Consider the following 17,563-nt stretch of genomic DNA (forward strand, 5'->3'; position numbering starts at 1 on the left):
AAGACCTTCCTACTTATGGCCAGGGAGGAAGCCAGCATGAACCAGCAATCACAGCAACTGCATTGTCACCCTTATCAGAAAGAAATCTCCATTATTTGCACTTAACTTCACGTCAATTGGTAATGCCAAAATAATGTTTTGTCCATGTATTTATATATGGTTAATATTGTTATTATACAATTGGCAAAAATGATCATAATCAAACTGGTGAAGATACTTGGGATTATGCTCGAGCACAGTCAACATCAAAAAAAAAAAAAAAAAAAAAAAAAAAACAAGTGGCAAAAAACTAAGCATAAGACTTCCCTAAGGGAAAAAGTTTCAGACAGATATTCCTTTTTTTTATTTACTGTATCTATTTTTTTTGGCACAAATTTATTTTAATGTAAATGTGAAATGCCTTATTTTCAAATGTTGCCACAATTAATATGCAGCCCCCCAAAAAATACTTACCTCTTTGTCTACATCGGGAACTGTGGTGACAATACTGTTTCTTAATATGCTCCAAAAAAAAACCTCTCTTTTTTTTGAAAATTTATTCTTAGTGAGAATAATGCAAAACATTTTATTTGGTAAGTTGTTTTATCTGACTAGAGTTTTACGTCGTACTCAATAAGATATTGGAAAGACAGGGAAACCAACGATCATCCACAGGATGCAACTAGTTCAGACACAGTCTCAATCAGAATGCTGCTTAAAGATTTCATACATTTGAACGAGAAGAATGTAAGAAAACCTAACACAGAAAGTGGAAAACATCAATTGGAGCATGATTGGTGGAGAAAGACTTGTGTGAAATATTCAGTTACCTTTATACATACACAACCATACAAGCATTATTTGATTCAGGATTGTTCACAATACAAAAGCTTGCAGACAGAGTGTAGATCTCCAACACAACAAAAGAAAACAACACTTCAACAATGTAAAAAGAAAAGCAGACTGTCTCAATCTAATAAAAAAAAAACCTTTTCTTCATACCAATAATGCCAAGAGTCATGTAGATCTAAAGTCGCTGACCTCTAAGCCACACAACCACTGTTCTGATCTCTCTCCACACAAGCCAAATGCCAACACGCAGACTTAGTGTGTCCAAGTGTTTGACAGTTATAACACTATCTTGTGGCACTCCTGGATCATCCCAGGCAGAATGTGGGTAGGTGATTTCACAGTTCAGCACACAAATTAGCATGGACCTGGATGTCAGCTTCCGGGAAGTTCTGCTGACAAATTGGACAGGTCACCATTCTGTGAATATGTGGACTCCTCCACTCGTCCACGTGTATGCCAATGTCTGGGGGCGTCTGGTACACTGGCGTCCTTACCGTCATTGCCCTTGGGTTCCCAGGTGTTGTTATTTTGTCTACACTTTTGGTTTTGCTCAAGTTCTTACAGCGTACCTGATGTAATAAGTAATTTGGCTCTGGTACCATTTCTGCAAAATTTAAAAAGTGAAAAAGCAAACCAAATTAAATTTGAAGTTTTGAGGTAATGCTAGTTTCATAAAATCTTACAGTTTTGACATCACTATCATGACTATCATGCCATACGGCTCATTTGGCCTCCACTTAAACTTGTATCACTGCCTACACATTTTCACTCTTATTCTGCTACCCAAAGTCAGGCGTCAAACTGATTGAAACTTCAGAATTTGAAGTCGAAGATCAGATAATCCAAGGTCATGTGGATTTTTTGTCTGAGCCAGAATTTTACAAAGGTGATTTGAGGTTTGCTGGGAACATGGGATGACAATCTAATGGAAAATTGTTTCAGTTCCAAAAATAATACTTTTATAAATGTGACATTTATTTGCCTTTAAAAATGCATTTCTGTGGGTAAAATTTTAGGTCATTGAGGGTATTTTAAGTGTGAGGGAGCGGTCGACACAAGCATACAAAGCAAAACGAAGCCCTATTAAACAGACTGACTAATGCCCAATCAGGTCATGTCTACAAAGACATATTTGTGCGATTGTAACGCCGATTTGTGCGTTTGTTGTGACACAGGAAAATCATCTAAAACATTATGAACATCAGATAACATAAAAAGGCAGATTTTCAATTTATTTTTCTTCCATTTAAAGACTTTTAAGTGTTGGCTCACCCAAAAATACACAAAATAAATTGGTGTTGCCTTTTAACATGAAACCAAGAACTGATACCACTAAGCGTTTTGCTTTTCTCTTTATTTGAGTTAACATGATGGTGAAGATAACAACATGGACATTTATTTATTTATTTATTTATTTGATTGGTGTTTCACGCCGTATTGAAGAATATTTCACTTATGCAGCAGTGACCAGCATTCTGGTTGGAGGAAAATAGGCAGAGCCGCGCAGAAACCCACGACCATCTGCTGGTTGCTGGAAGAGATTCCCACGTACGGCCGGAGAGGAAGCCAGCATGACCTGGACTTGAACTCACAGCAACCGCATAGGTCATTGGCTCATGAGTCAATAACATGGACATTTGTCTCAATGTTAAATCCTTACTTCCACATTCAATACAATGTACTGTGATCATTTGAGAGCTGGGCACTCTCTTGGCAGAGCTTGGCACCTTCACTGTGACAGTTCTGGTCTTGTAGTCCGATTCTATTTTGCAGTTTTTCCTACTTGACGATCTGCAAATTAAACACAGCTAACATGTACATTTGTATGCATATGAAAACCAGCATCCAGAGAAATTTTTATTCTTAATATTTCATTATATCTCTAGAATGTACACAATACCATTATTATGGTCACCTGTCATGAATTGGGTCTTTCCCAGACAGAGTAGATAAGAATATTTAATGCTTTAATAACATCTGAATGAAAAAACCAAAGCTATTGCTAGCAGTGATGTAAAGTGAACATAGACAGCAGTGCTGTAAAGAGTATGGCACAAGAGTACAAACCCCTTTGCTGCAATTTTTCGTTTTGTTGTTGTTGTAGCTGTTGTTGTTGTACTGGTGTTCACTGATGACGAGATACTGGTACCTGAAGGTACTGAGGTGAAATGTACAGTCCACCTGGGACTTCTGACCAGGTGTCGTAGTTGCTCCAATATTCTCAATTGATGAGGGCGTTTCACATAAAATTTGCGCTTCTTTATCAACAGGCTTCATGGCGGTGAAGTTCTTAACATTTGGGGACGCACATGGTTGTGCGGTCGTGGTTGACAAGACGTTATTTGCTTGCTGAGCTCCCTGTGCTGAATTGTCCACATCTTCATTCTGTGCAGAGGAACTTGGTTTGTACTGTGGAAGACGTCATCGGTTTGGGTAATAAAAGTTTTTTGTAAGGTGTTGACGCCAATGGCCTGTCCCACTTTGATGTTTCTGATGGGGTTTTTTGTCAAAGGTAATGTACTCTCTATCTGATGAACATTCATTGGTGAACTGACCACATCCAAGTCTTTTACACAGTAAGTTACCTGCCCTTTCATACCAGGACTGGACAGATTGGTGTGGTGATGCACGACGAAGGTCAAATTTGGAATCAGAAATCACACTAACCTCTGCCGTCTTTGGCGACTGGAAGCTTTCTGCTTCCAAACTGTCTTCGTAGTCACACACTTGAGGATTGGAGCAGCTCAAGTCGTCCAATGTAAATATCCTCTGATATACTCATGGAATCAGCACTTGAGTCCATTACTGAAGGTGTATCAAAAACGGGACTGACAATTTGTCAGTATCTCCATCATTCTCCGGTTCATCTGTATCGTTTTCGAATTTCGCCTGAAGAAACTCTTGAGTTTGGCTGATGAATTGTTTTTTTCTCCTCACATGTCAGCTTTCGTCGTTTTCGCTTTTCCAATCGGTGGCGAAGATCTGGAGAATTGGACACACATAACATACTAGGACTTGAATAATAGTTTTCAAAGAAGAGTCCATAAGAATAAGATATTTCAGGAAAAATGAAGAAACATATGCCGAAAAAAAGTGAATTTTAATTTCATTTTGAACGCATAGTTTATATTTCTTAATAACACCAATATTTTAAGCATATCTACCATCAATGGTCAGAAATATTCAGAAATAATGGCCATCAATAAACATACTTGGAACCCAGAACCAGCTCAAACAAAGTTGATTTGACTTCTATCATACAGTCAAACCTGTTGTATGTGGCATGTGGCCTGTAAAGGGACACGTAAAAAGTGGCCGCATATGACAGTTGGCCACATAGCACAGGTTGTGAAGACCACGCCAAATCACAACTGAATCAAGTTTCAGGAAATCTACACATGTAGGCCTACATAATACTCTTATACATAATTGTTAAAACACTAATTTGGTCAGCTACATAGATTTCATAGAAATATAACAATTGTAGTAAAATAATAACTCAATAATTTCAAGTTTTGTGGGGTAGACCTATGGACTTCATGCATTTAACAGGCGATTACAGAAAGTTTCACGTGAGGGCACGCATGACAGGAGAACTTTCTTCCAATCATTGTCAAGCCCTATAAAGCCATGTACTAGTTTGGCCTATGTAGGAATAAATGACTATTCTAACAAAGTTTTGGACTGAAATGTCAGACTGCTGAGATGTTCAATCATATTTGCCATTACCGGTTAAACAACAACAACAAAATGTACGAATGAAGGAAGATCCGGTACAGGCAATATTTTGGCCACGCAAAATGAAAATACAACATCATTTACCTGCAAAGATAATTGCCAAGCAAGCCAGATAATTTGTCAAAGAAACCATTCATGCGAGGAACCACAGGAGGTCAGATTATATCCGAGTTTGACTGCTGCTTATGGCATTCATAGCAGGGACCTCAGCATGGAGCTAATCCACTGCCCACAGTGCAGGGCTAATAACCAGCTAGGCCTGATTAAAGAACAGTAACTTCAGTGCTATTGACCAATAATGTTCACACTTCACTTGTTATCACAAAGTGGCAGGTTGTAAATTTTAATCACCACAAAAACCATTAAAGTCGGGTGGTTGCCATTTTGAAATTTTTGAATGTTCGATGCGGCAATCATCATTATTGTTTAAAGTCTCGGCTCTCAGGACAGGTTGATATAGAATTTGGTGGCAAAATATATTGGCCGCTGGACGCGTTGGACAGGTGCCCGTATATTACAGGTCGTTTAACATGGAAAATTGTTTGGTCGCGGTAGAGCGTGGCCGCTTACGGCAGATGGACGCTGATTACAGGTGGTCGTAGGTACAAGTCTGACTGTATATTTTTCACATGTCATCGTAAATGAGCCACGTCTTTGAGAAGTTAGCTTTGGAGAGTGTTTTACTGAATGACAGCACCTATTGTGATAAGTACTCAACTTACATTTGAAAACAAATTTCCACAGTTTTATTAAAACAAACCTACCTGCAATAGTAATTGTTGACAAATCCTCTTCTGTCAACTGCAGACACGATAAAAAATGGTTTACTTCTGCCTTAAACTGTAAGGGAAAAAAGGCCCAGTACACAGAACAGAAATTTAGGTATAAAGAATACACTCAAACATCTTTCATCTACATGATGACATTCAGTTTTAGAGCTGGAGGAAACTGTTGACATCTGACATGTTATTGAAGCTTTCTCAAATGTGTACGTTGCTGGCAGACCTTCCAATGTACAGCCAGAGAGCAAGCCAGGACGTGCTGTACTTGAACTCACAGTGAGCACATTGGTGAGAGGCTCCTGGGTTTTGCTATACTAGTGGAGCTGAACACAAGTAGGTCTAAATCTTAACCAATGTAAGGCTACATTCACCAACTCAAAACCTTTGCTATCTGGTTATTGACACTAAGATTTCAAGAATACATAGGGATGAAAATTTTCACATGGTTTCAGCTGAAATCAGGATTTTCAAAGCATCTAATCTCTGACCAAAACCAACCGTTTTACTAATGGGGGTCAGCCAGAAGAGGAGGCGAGAAGCTCCTGGGTCATGGTGCCACGCTGGCGTGCCAGTCCCCTTGGACAACCACCAACTCAAAAGCTTTGCTATCTGGTTATTGACACTAAGATTTCAAGAATGCATAGGGATGAGAATTTTCACCTGGTTTCGGCAGATTTTAAAGGAAATCAGGATTTTCAAAGCATCTAATCTCTGACCGTTTTACTAATGGGGGTCAGCCTGAAGAGGAGGCGAGAAGCTCCTGGGTCATGGTGCCACGCTGGCGTGCCAGTCCCCTTGGACAACCACCAACTCAAAAGCTTTGCTATCTGGTTATTGACACTAAGATTTCAAGAATGCATAGGGATGAGAATTTTCACCTGGTTTCGGCAGATTTTAAAGGAAATCAGGATTTTTAAAGCATCAAATCTCAGACCAAAACCAACCGGTTTACTAAAGGGGGTCAGCAAATAGAGGAAATTTCAGCCGACATTGATGGAAAAGATTGCCTTAACATAATAGGCAAAGAACACACTAGCATGAAGAACAGGTTAGATGAAAGATAATTAAATATTGTTCAAAAAAAAAGTTTCATTTTTTTTTTTGAATAATTTTTGTTTAGAATATTTTTTGACCTAGTAAAAAATGCTTTTATAACTGGATTCTAATGTGGATTTTTCTGGCCATATTGGGACAAGTGATGTCAGCTTTTTGCCACTTGACACACATAAACTGCTATATTTCATCATTCAAAATGTATCTTTATTAAGACCTATGAATGCATTCAACAAATTGACCTTGAAACAAACCAAACATATTGCTGTGACGCCACTGATACCCTCTGGGTCCCAACAGACCACCGTAGAGTCCTATGTTTTAAATACATTTGAGTCGGTCAGAAAAATTCTGAACAAGTATATCAAAGTATTTTGATGGACAGTGTTTAATGGTCTTTCATCTGATAAATACTTTATTTTAGTCTTTTCTTCGCCTTAATACAATCAGTTCCTGTTCAAGGGTAGGACTGAGCCTGTGCTTTGTGTGCTGGTGGATGGAAGGTGCATACATTCCACCTTGGCTACATCACACTCTCACCAGACGATTAAAGACAAAAAACTGTCAGGTCACACCAATTTCAACTGTTTTGGGAATGTCGTCGGAGGGTATAAAAATAAAACTAAAACTTGAATACCATCTTGTGTGAGAAATGAGTACCATCCCAGCAATTTCTCCTTTTTAAGACATTTACATAAGAAAATTTTTAAAATCTCAAGATTGGAATAGAGAAATGGGTGGATTTGCAGTTAAATTTTTATTCCACTTTAGGATTTTGGCTCGCCTGTAAAGTACGAAGAAAGACTAGTGTCCCTTTAGTTTAGACTTACTGAGGGCCCAGTCCTGCTGTCCACGCTGTTGGAGAGTAGTCGAGACTTGTGATTATGCTGCGAGGGGATGGTGGGACTAAATTTGGGACTCTGGTCCGCGGCAGCCAGCACAAGTCGCACTGTTCTTGACATGGACACCTCGTTCGCGCTGCCGTTCTCTGCAGAACTGGCGATTTTTAACAGTCGATTCTGAAGTTCTGCAGTCCTGGCAGGGGTAGTTCTGAGAAAAACAAATTTGTTCAAGTAAACAACAAATGGTGTTAATACTTAATTGACCTGTTTTTACTAGGTATTAGTATGTAAACTTGAGCCAAGGGCTGTGAAATGGGTCTATTGCTCTTCTTCTATTTTTATTTTTCTTGTAAGTAACGACCAATTGTCTTCTAGTACAATTCGTTGGTCTTCACCACCCACAAAGGGCCTATCAGTTATTCTATACGTAATAGAGGATATCATTATGACATGACTTTAAAGAGAATGCATTACACGAGAACGTCATATTAATTTTTTTTGCAACTAAGTCGTTATAATTTGTTGGGTTAGAGTGAGCATGAAAATCTTCATTATTTGTACCACTGCTGTATGTGGCAACAGGTCAAGGCAACATATTGTAATGCATGTTTTCGTGCTTACACTGTACAGTTGTATCTCAATAGTATAAATACGTCAAAGGACACATCAAATACATGTACAATCTGTCAACCCTTTTTGGATCTTTCCATCACAAATAGCAAACAGCCATAAAAAGCTTTGTATAATAAATTTGTTGGGACAATTGACTATTGGGCAGTAACCCAAGGGATTAAACAGTACCACAGGGGGGTTGCATGACCCACTTCTGACAGCCATATTGGAGTACTGTGGCTATACCAGCACATGTTAAAAGGACTCCAATATGGCGTACTGGCTGTTGTTCTGCCAGAGTGACGATATCATGTGCAAACCCTCCACAGATAATTTTCAGAGGTAGCGCAGTACTCCCTACATTTCAAAGAGAGGGAGTACTGGATAAGTCTACCGCAGGACACATTTTTTTTGAAAATACTCAACACTTCACTATTTTGGGTCACCAGCAATACACCTGGTAATGGTGACGTTGACTGAGTGAAGGGAGTTGAGGAAATCGAAAGACATAAATGTGCATACATGTATAGGCCTACACAGATGTATCGGTACAGATTTATTTATTTATTTGATTGGTGTTTTACGCTGTACTCAAGAATGTTTCACTTATACGACGGCGACCAGCATTATGGTGGGAGGAAACCGGGCAGAGCCCGGGGGAAACCCACGACCATCCGCAGGTTGCTGGAAGACATTCCCACTTATGGTCAGAGAGAAAGCCAGCATGAACTGGACTTGAACTCACAGCAACGGTATTGGTGTGAGGCTCCTGGGTCATTACGCTGCGCTAGCCCGCTAGTCAACTGAGCCACGGAGGCCCTTAGCGCTACAGAGATAGTTACATACTGGAATACAAGTAGATATATGTAAATGTTGATTGCCCAGAATTACGACGTGTCATAACATTATAGATTAAATTAATTATTTCAGCTCTTCCTCACGTGGAATGAATCTGAATGAATCTCACAGGCCTACATTTATATATTACACCTCAACCTATAAGCCTTCAGGGTTTATTCCAATAACTCACTCACCGACAACTTTACCTTTTCATTTTGTTTTGATAAAAAGGGTTGCAGTTTTATTTCATTCTATGGTAGCTTGCCTATTGCGACTGGTGATTTTTTTTACCTGTTGAAACATTTCTGTATACACGAACTGCCTTTTTGGGATCAAAACAAGATACTCTTGTTATGCTAAATCAAAATGTAGGCCTACATTAGAAGACAAAAAATTATTTGTGCTTTATTTATTGGCAGCATATAGTATAAATCTGAAGTGTTTCTGATAACTAGCTGTTCTTGTGATCATTGTATTGCAATGCAATAGCTTCTCCCTTCAGATATCAGCGATACATGTACACATTGGAAACTGGACCTCGATGACACTTTAACATGGCACAAATTACTGACGATCGGCGTAGAATTAAAACCATACATTGGGAGCGATATTCGGATGATTTATTGCAGTGTAATAGTGGATCTTTCTGTATAGTAACCCAAATACCCTTGCTACATCTCCTTCATGGCAAACACTAGAGAATGTCACATATACAAATATCACAGTAGTCATTCTCCACAGCTGCTGGTATTGGCACACAAGCTTTTGCTGTAACCTTCAGTTTCTGAACACTAACCCATCGTGGACAGTCTCGTGCTTGTAAACTACTTTGGAGATCTACTTTCGATTTTGACAAGACTATTTGTTTTAAATCTTGCATGTACGCTATAGCTTTCAGGAAGTTAGGTATACACACAAATCACCATGTGTATTCAGTACACTCTGTACTGAATACACATACTAAATACAATTTTAGAAGTGTATCGTGTAATTTTTAAGCGCATTTACGCCTGTATGCCCCTTATCTTTAGTACTGGGGTCAAGGTCAAATGGAATACCTGCCATCTGATAACTTCCACATTCTTTATTTTCACATTTTGGTGACTAACAAAGCCCTCAATTACCGTAAGGTAAGCCTAAGTATTTTTATGAGCTGTTAAATACATTAATGTAGGATACCTTACATGGTGTAAATCTTTTCGTTTCATATGCTATCACAGGAAATCAAGGTACCGACCAGTATGTGACAATTACCAGTATGTGACATTTACCATCATGATCCTCAAAATTCTACCATTCAATGACCTTTCGTGACACAAAACTAAACCAATAATAAATGACAGCACGACTCCAAACCTAATTAAAATTATTATCCAATAGATAATCATAACACATAAATCCCACCAAAAAAATGAGGAAAACATCACAAAAGGAAGCCAGTATCTGAATATAACACACGGTTTATTTTGTTAAGTGCAGACACGTCATACTTGAGTGAAACTACTTCCAGCAATTTCTTCACATTTTTTCACGCCTCTATAATGGGGCTCTGGCAATTCTCACCAACTGACCCATAATTTAAAAAAAAAATCAACATGTAAACCTATATGTAAAGACTAATGCCGAACAATACCTGACAAACCTCAGGTCTTAAAGCTAGAGCCAAACCAGTAAGTAGGGCAATTCCATCAGGTACCTGACACCCACAGCCAAACCAATAAGAGGGAAACTGCATCAGGTACCTGACCCCAACAGCTAAACCAGGAAGAGGAAAACTGTATCAGGTACCACATCAAACCTCGTGTCTTAAAGCTACACCCAAACCAGTATGTGGCAAACTGCATCAGACTGCATCAGACACAACCAGCCCCCACTTACTGAGAATAACCCAGTGTCCAACCTTAACATATGTACTTAGCACTCTGTCTTGAAATGACGTCCTCCATTCTGGGTGTTTTTGCTCCAGTAAAGGGAGATGACTGTGTGGGGTTGCCATCACGATTCTGAAAACAACACGGAATGACACTCACAAGTTTATTTGACAACGGCCAGCATTATGGTGGGAGGAAATGGGGGAAACCAGGGGAAACTAACGACCATCCGCAGATTGCTAGCAAACCTTCCCACGTACGGCCAGAGAGGAAGCCAGCATGAGCTATACTTTAACTCACAGCAACAGCATTGGTGGGTAACTCCTCATTCCTGGTCAAAGTTACTAAGCTTATCAGAATAAACTGGTTGTGGCCGTTCAGATCTGTTCCCATCTTTTTCAAAATAACTAAGGTCATATTATTTGCTTCTTTCAAGTCTCTCTGACAAACTAAGGACACAGATTTCAAAACACTAAATGATGTCTCCAGGGCCCAGTTGTTCAGAAGTGTTTTAAAAGTTTAGCCAGGTTTAAATCTTAATACTAGTCTTGGCCTCATACAAAACTAATGGGATTGTCCAGACAAAGTTTGAAACCGGGCTTAACTGCTAATTACATTTTTGAACTACTGGGTCCAGGACTGGCTACTCACCGTGTTCCGATTTGGCGACTGTACATGCGTGTTGTTGTTGTCGGAGAAATTTCCCGTGATACGGATGAAGGATAAACCAAACTGTACATCTTTCCTGAAAGGCTGACGACAAATGATACGAATTCTGTCCCATTCTTGAGTACGGACATCTTCCATAAAGTCACCTGATAGATATATAAACACCATAGATTACTTGGTCAGAAACTTTGAAATTATGCGGCCGTACTACAACTGTTTTCTCATGCTAAGCACAGACAGTGTGATGTTAACCAATTGTAAAGTCATGGGTTTGACTGGACTTCAGTTTGAACCTGGTTCTCCTGGTCACAAGGCGGGCAACTTAACCACATGACTAACACAATGCCGTACATCAACGAAAGAAAGATTCACAAGTACAACAGAACTTATGATACACCTATGTTTAATATTTAAGCCAAGATTTGAAATACCTCAGTTTTAAAATATAACACAACACTAGATCACAAGTATATATATATTGCTAAAGTATTCAATACACAGTCTATTAAAGATTTTGTTTGATTTGAATGGTGTTTTACGCTGTACCGGTACTCAAGAATATTTCACTTATGCTACAGTGGCATTATGGTGGGAGGACACCAGGCAGAGCTCGGGGGAACCCACAACCGGAGAGGAAGCCAGCATAAGCTGGGCTTGAAATCACACAGAGTTGGTGAGAGGCTCCCGGGTCATTATGTTGCGCAAGCGTGCTAACAAACTGAGCCACAGAGGCCCCAGTCAATTAAAGAGGGTACTTTTTAATTTTGTGATGTTGTATGACAGAGACCTCAAAGCTCACAGAGAAGAAACCAGCAAACATTGAGAACAGGGTTCGTACAGGTATATGAAAATGAAATTCAGGGAGTTTTCCAGAAGTTTTCCAGGAGTTTTTTTGTCATTTTCAAGGCTAGATTAAACATACCATGGTGAAAATTGTAGACTATATTTTAAGTCTGAATTATAGATGCTTTAATTTGCATGCCTGTATATTGAATAGTTTGCTTGCTTTTGCAAGAAATATCTGCCCTTCATCTCTGTAATGCGACACATTCTTTGACCCGGCCTTGGCTCAGTAAAACAAATGAACACCATATATCATTATGCAGGGCTTCCTTTAGTTCAGTATTTTTTTTAGCCAGTCACTTTAGCCACGGATCAGATTTTGAAGTAAATGCTATTTTTCTTTAGGTCATATTTCCTTTGTGGCCATGACTCTTGTAGGTCTCCTTCTGTAATTCATTTTTATCTCCTTTGGTGTAGCTGCTAGAATCAGTTTGGTCTCTTCCTGCTATATGTGGAGCTTATCACGCGTCACATTTAGAACAATTGCCCTATTCATAGTGGACCAAAGCTTGACAGTATGTTTTTCTCTTTTGGTAAAAAAAAACAATCCTTTTTTCAACCTATCTGTAGGATCCTAGTAAAATGTAATTTCCTCTATCAGAAAAATTTGTTACGAAATTGATTTGTAAATTCAGTTTATTTAAATGCAACATTATGATCAGTACACTGGAGTAACACAGTCTGACAGGACAAAACCAGAGGGTGTACACATTTATCTAACAGCACATATTCTTAATTTACTTTGGATACCCCCAAAAATAGTTTACTAAGTGGAAAAGTTTAAATTTTTCATAGGAAGTAACTTCATTTACAGGTGTAACTCTACCTTGATTTATTTCCCTAAATATTTAGCAGACAATATTTAAGTTCAGGACAAACAGATTTTCAAGGAGTTTCCAGGAGTATTTGTCTTTTTTGAGGGCTTTCAAGTATTTGAAAATGAAATTGTATTTTTCAAGCACTTTCAAGGAGTTTCAAGAGAAAAGTGAAGGCGCTGCCATGTTATCAATTTTCACCAATTAGGCACGAGTTTTTTCTCTAACCCGAGAACGCACTGATATCACCCAAACCATGTTTTGGCTTTTAGCCATATGGCAAGGGATACAAGTCAAACAACATTGTCTTTCTGGTTTCTCCAACACTGTGCATTCAATGGCCTTGTAAGAATTCTTGATTAGAAGTTAAGTTATAGAGTTACCGAGCACGTCAGAACAAAATGGCTGTGAGTGTTCAAATCTGTTTTCACCCCCCTTACGAAATATCAAAGGTTGTATTATTCGTTTTATTTTACTTAAAGATTTAAGTCAAACCCACTTAAACTACATGCATTTATCAAACAATCACCAAATTTCTGAAATTTCAAATATCACAGATATCAAAGAAAAACAAACTTACTGGCATTGAACATCCTTGTTTTAATAAATGCATTGGAGTTTCGGCAGTCAACGGGGCTCATGAGGTTTGCTGTGGCCACCATTGTTTTGTATGGGATTCCTTGAGCCCAAGAAGACCATCCCACTTGAACCTCAATGTTAGCACACCACACACTGCCTGCAACAAGTTGTGAACAGGTTCAAAAACAATACCCTAAGTTGTTCATGGACAGAAAACATGTATAACACTGTTATAAAGAAAAAAACAGAAAAAAAACTCTGCAGACTGGGAATTTTGGAAAATCTAAAAACTGGTTGAGTGACTTCATAATTTATAAGAATACACTACAGAATGTTTTTTTGTATCACCATAACCATGTGCAGTTCATAAAAATAAACTTGGTGGAAATGCTTCATAAGTCGAGTATGAAAAGGAAGTCAGAGCTCAAAAGTAGACAACTTAATTGAAAACAAATTATGTCACATTTACATGTACTATGGGTTTAAATGGCCACAGTGTGCAAGGTAGGAGGCCATGGTGTACAAGGTAGGTGGCCACAGGGACAGCAGTACACAGCTTTCTGCTATTTACCCTTTTTCAACACAATGCCCACGTCAAAAGACAAAAATTACCATCTGATCAACTGACTGAATAACCGATCAGTGGATAGACAGACAGAGGAACTTAAGGCACTTATAAAGCTTGCTGTGCTTTTGTTCATACAGATACATTTCTGGAGTACCTATATCAATGTGTGTGATAACACAGGGCCTCTCCAGTTCAAACACGGCCTCTATCTGGCCTGTCTTTAGTTTGGGAGCTGATAGCCAGCGCTTCTTCCCGTTTCCTGACAACAGGTTCCCCACTGGGTGACGGTCATCCTGAAATTACATATGTACCCTAATTAATCTGACATCAGAAATTGCTCATGAAATAAGATGGACCAAGTAAAATAAGAGAAAAAAAGACAACAAAAAACAATTGCTCAGTCATTCTTTTTAATGGGCCTACATTAGGTACATAAGCAACTCAAGATGAAAAGAGTTTCTAATCAAAGGAGATCAGTAGATATTTGTATAGTGTTAATGATGTGAAGCAAAAGACAATATATCACAAAAGGGAGCACTCTGTAAGTCTTTGTCTCTTGTAATCCCTTTCAATAGGCTTTTCCATTTACAACTTTAATGCCTCAAGTTTAAAATCTCTATGTGAGGCACATGAATACAGTGAACTCAACAGCCTCCATGTGGTATCCCTGTGATTTGTACTTTGTCCTTTCCTTTTCCTAACAGTGATATTAACATTGCTTGGATTATTTTTACAATGCAATATTGAATTTGTTGGAACTGAGTTATTTATGGCATCATGTTATGTACAATCAGAAATAAAATCAACCTACGAGATATGGAGTCCAGTAATTCAACTGAAGGTGACGATTCAAGTGTTCCGGTGACTTGGTTTCACCGACAAGCCAGATGGCTTCTATCTTACATCACTAGCGACAGCCCAAAAAGACAATCCAAAATTTGGAGATCGTGTGATCATCTTAGAGTGATCACCCTGGGAAAGTAGTTTCATTATATCATTACATCATGTTATGTTAGCTGGGAGACACGCAGCTTGGAATCAAGCTACACAAAAATTATATGTGTGAGTTACACTCGTTTCAAGAGCCATATGCCTAAGAGCTTGACACTGCTCAAATGTCTTTGGGACAGTCCTTCTGGTTAGCAAATAAACCAAGCGAGAGGCCATCAGATGTGTACAGTGTATGTATTTTTACAAATGAAATTCTCACACAGAGCTCACTGACACTGCCATTACAGATTAAACAGTGAACTCGCCAGCTGCTGCAATCTTGTCAAAGCTCACATGGTAAGAAAACTGTTCACAAGTTCAAAATTTACATATACTTTTCAAAATGTTGTAATTAAGTATGAAATTATGTCTCTCACAAATTCATTAATGCTATAATTTATGGTCGGCTTCACTAAATTTGTCATCACTTCTGAATTTCTCCTACATGCCACTCTTTATTCGTTATTTGGTTGGGAAAATAGGTATATCAATCTTTCAATGAAAAATTGTAGACAGAACTATCCAGGCAACCAAATTCTGTGCCCGACAACCTCAAAGGCTATGGGCAACCCGGAAAAATCCTTAAAATTGAGCCCTGCCAGATTACGGACAACCATGTCATGCAGCAGATGGCAAAAGTATGTCGAGGACAGCACACTGAGAACTGAGGAGTGCAGGGTAAGTCAATGCTTACATATAATGTCATGTAGTAGCCCTAGGTGGATGTTTCAACTCCTCTTTTAATATTAGGTTGGCAGAGTACCAATATTACAGCCACAGGGGCAACCTATGGTAAACCATACACCCATTCACACCACATGCAATAAGTCCTTTCTAAACGATGTCTGCAGCCCGAAACAGGCATCATCTGTGGCTCTTACCTGTCATCTTGCCCTCGCACGCAACATCCCATGTATATTCCACTCGATAATGGTACACCAGCACTGCAATCATGAGACGGTCACCACTGAAGCAGCAGCCATTTCGTTGTCACTATAGTTATGGGTCTTGAAAAAGTTGTTGTTCCTGGATGACATACACAGTTGCAGTACCTTGAATACGGAGCTGGTGTGCCATTACCGAGTGGAATATACCCGGGATGTTACATGTGCAGGTGAGAGGACAGGTAAGAGACACAGACAGAAAGGACCTATTGGAAATGGTGTGAATCTGTGTATAGTTTACAACAGGTTGCCCTTGTGGTTAAAACACTCCGCCAGCCCTGGATAAAAAGAGCTGAAACTGCCACCTGGGGCTAGTTATTAGGCCATGTTTCTACATTAACATAGCCCCCATAGAGTTGACTGTAAAAATAATTTTATGTTATCTCATGTGATCACTACACAGGGGAGAGACTCTCTAAACAACTGAGAAGTTTTAAAGCCAAGGAGCTACGCTGTAAATCACGACAGTCAACATAATGTCAGAAGCTCAGAAAGTGTTGACGGCACATGGTGCCTAACTCAGCAGCTGTACGTGAGTGCAAGGTGACGCAGCCCAGGTATCGTTAGTTTCAGAACACACCTTCGCTTTACAGCAGCCACAACTGCCCAGAATCTCGAAGCACAAGGAAACTTAAGCATTGAATGATTTGAATGTATGAATATTGCCCATTAACGCATACCTGTGAGCTAAACGACACCACAAACTTCAGCGGCACGGGAGCCATTTTTACTTTTCCCGCAATTTTCCATATAAGGAGTCGGACTAATGGAGAGACAACTCTGGACCATCGGATGCGGAACAAGGGGAATAACTTTGCTATAAAATTCCAACATGAGTGCTGACTGAACATTTCAGTAGGGCTCCTCCAGTAGGTGTCTCAGTGTATTTTAGATACCACATCGGCACGAATTAATATGGGAGAGGTAAGGAAAATGGAAAATAAATTGAAAATGAGACACCCTGATTTCCAAACCTGGCTAATTCTATGTTTCCAGTTATTTTCCAGTTGTCCTTTTTTTAATTAGATTGGTCATTTCTACATTTCAAGATACCAAGACAAAATTTTGAGTTCTTAGTTTAATTTATTTATTTATTTGATTGGTGTTTTATGCCGTACTTAGGAATATTTCACTTTTCACTTAGGTAACCAGTATTATGGTGAGAGGAAACTGGGCAGAGCCAGAGGGCAGCCCAAGATCATTCGAGGTTGTTGATAGACCTTTAGTTTCATACTCACTTAAATTAATACCTGTATTTCAGGCCTTATCCTTCATTAAGCTCTACATCCTTTTTTCACAAAATATTCACAACAAAGTAATATTCCTCCACTTGTTCAATATAATTACATGCTGAGAAGCATTTCTAAAATTCTAAAGGTATAAGGTACAAATGCCTTTTTTCAGGCCATTTGCATTGTTGAATTTTATTTATTTGATTGGTGTTGAGACCAAGTTTACTCTTGTATGACCTTGGTAAATTTCATAATAAACCACAGCACTTCACTAGACATCCAAGAAACCTCCTGACATAAGCTGCAGCCAACTAGGTGAGAGATGGATTTGAACAGCCAACCTCGTTACTGAAG

At 39.0% G+C, this 17,563-nt stretch overlaps 1 protein-coding gene across 1 annotated transcript; it reads right to left on the reverse strand.

The window, feature by feature from the left end:
- Window positions 1-440: 440 nt before the first annotated feature.
- LOC135477115 (uncharacterized) lies at window positions 441-16,702 on the reverse strand. The gene is given in 12 exon segments (XM_064757269.1): window positions 441-1,435; window positions 2,492-2,622; window positions 2,899-3,102; window positions 3,665-3,750; window positions 3,752-3,813; window positions 5,334-5,409; window positions 7,235-7,454; window positions 10,613-10,701; window positions 11,221-11,384; window positions 13,477-13,632; window positions 14,198-14,336; window positions 16,658-16,702. Coding segments are annotated over 12 exon segments (1,641 nt in total). The 3' UTR covers window positions 441-1,166.
- Window positions 16,703-17,563: the final 861 nt, after the last annotated feature.

The sequence above is a fragment of the Liolophura sinensis genome, chromosome 10 (genome assembly GCF_032854445.1).
Source record: "Liolophura sinensis isolate JHLJ2023 chromosome 10, CUHK_Ljap_v2, whole genome shotgun sequence".
Lineage (NCBI taxonomy): Eukaryota > Metazoa > Mollusca > Polyplacophora > Chitonida > Chitonidae > Liolophura > Liolophura sinensis.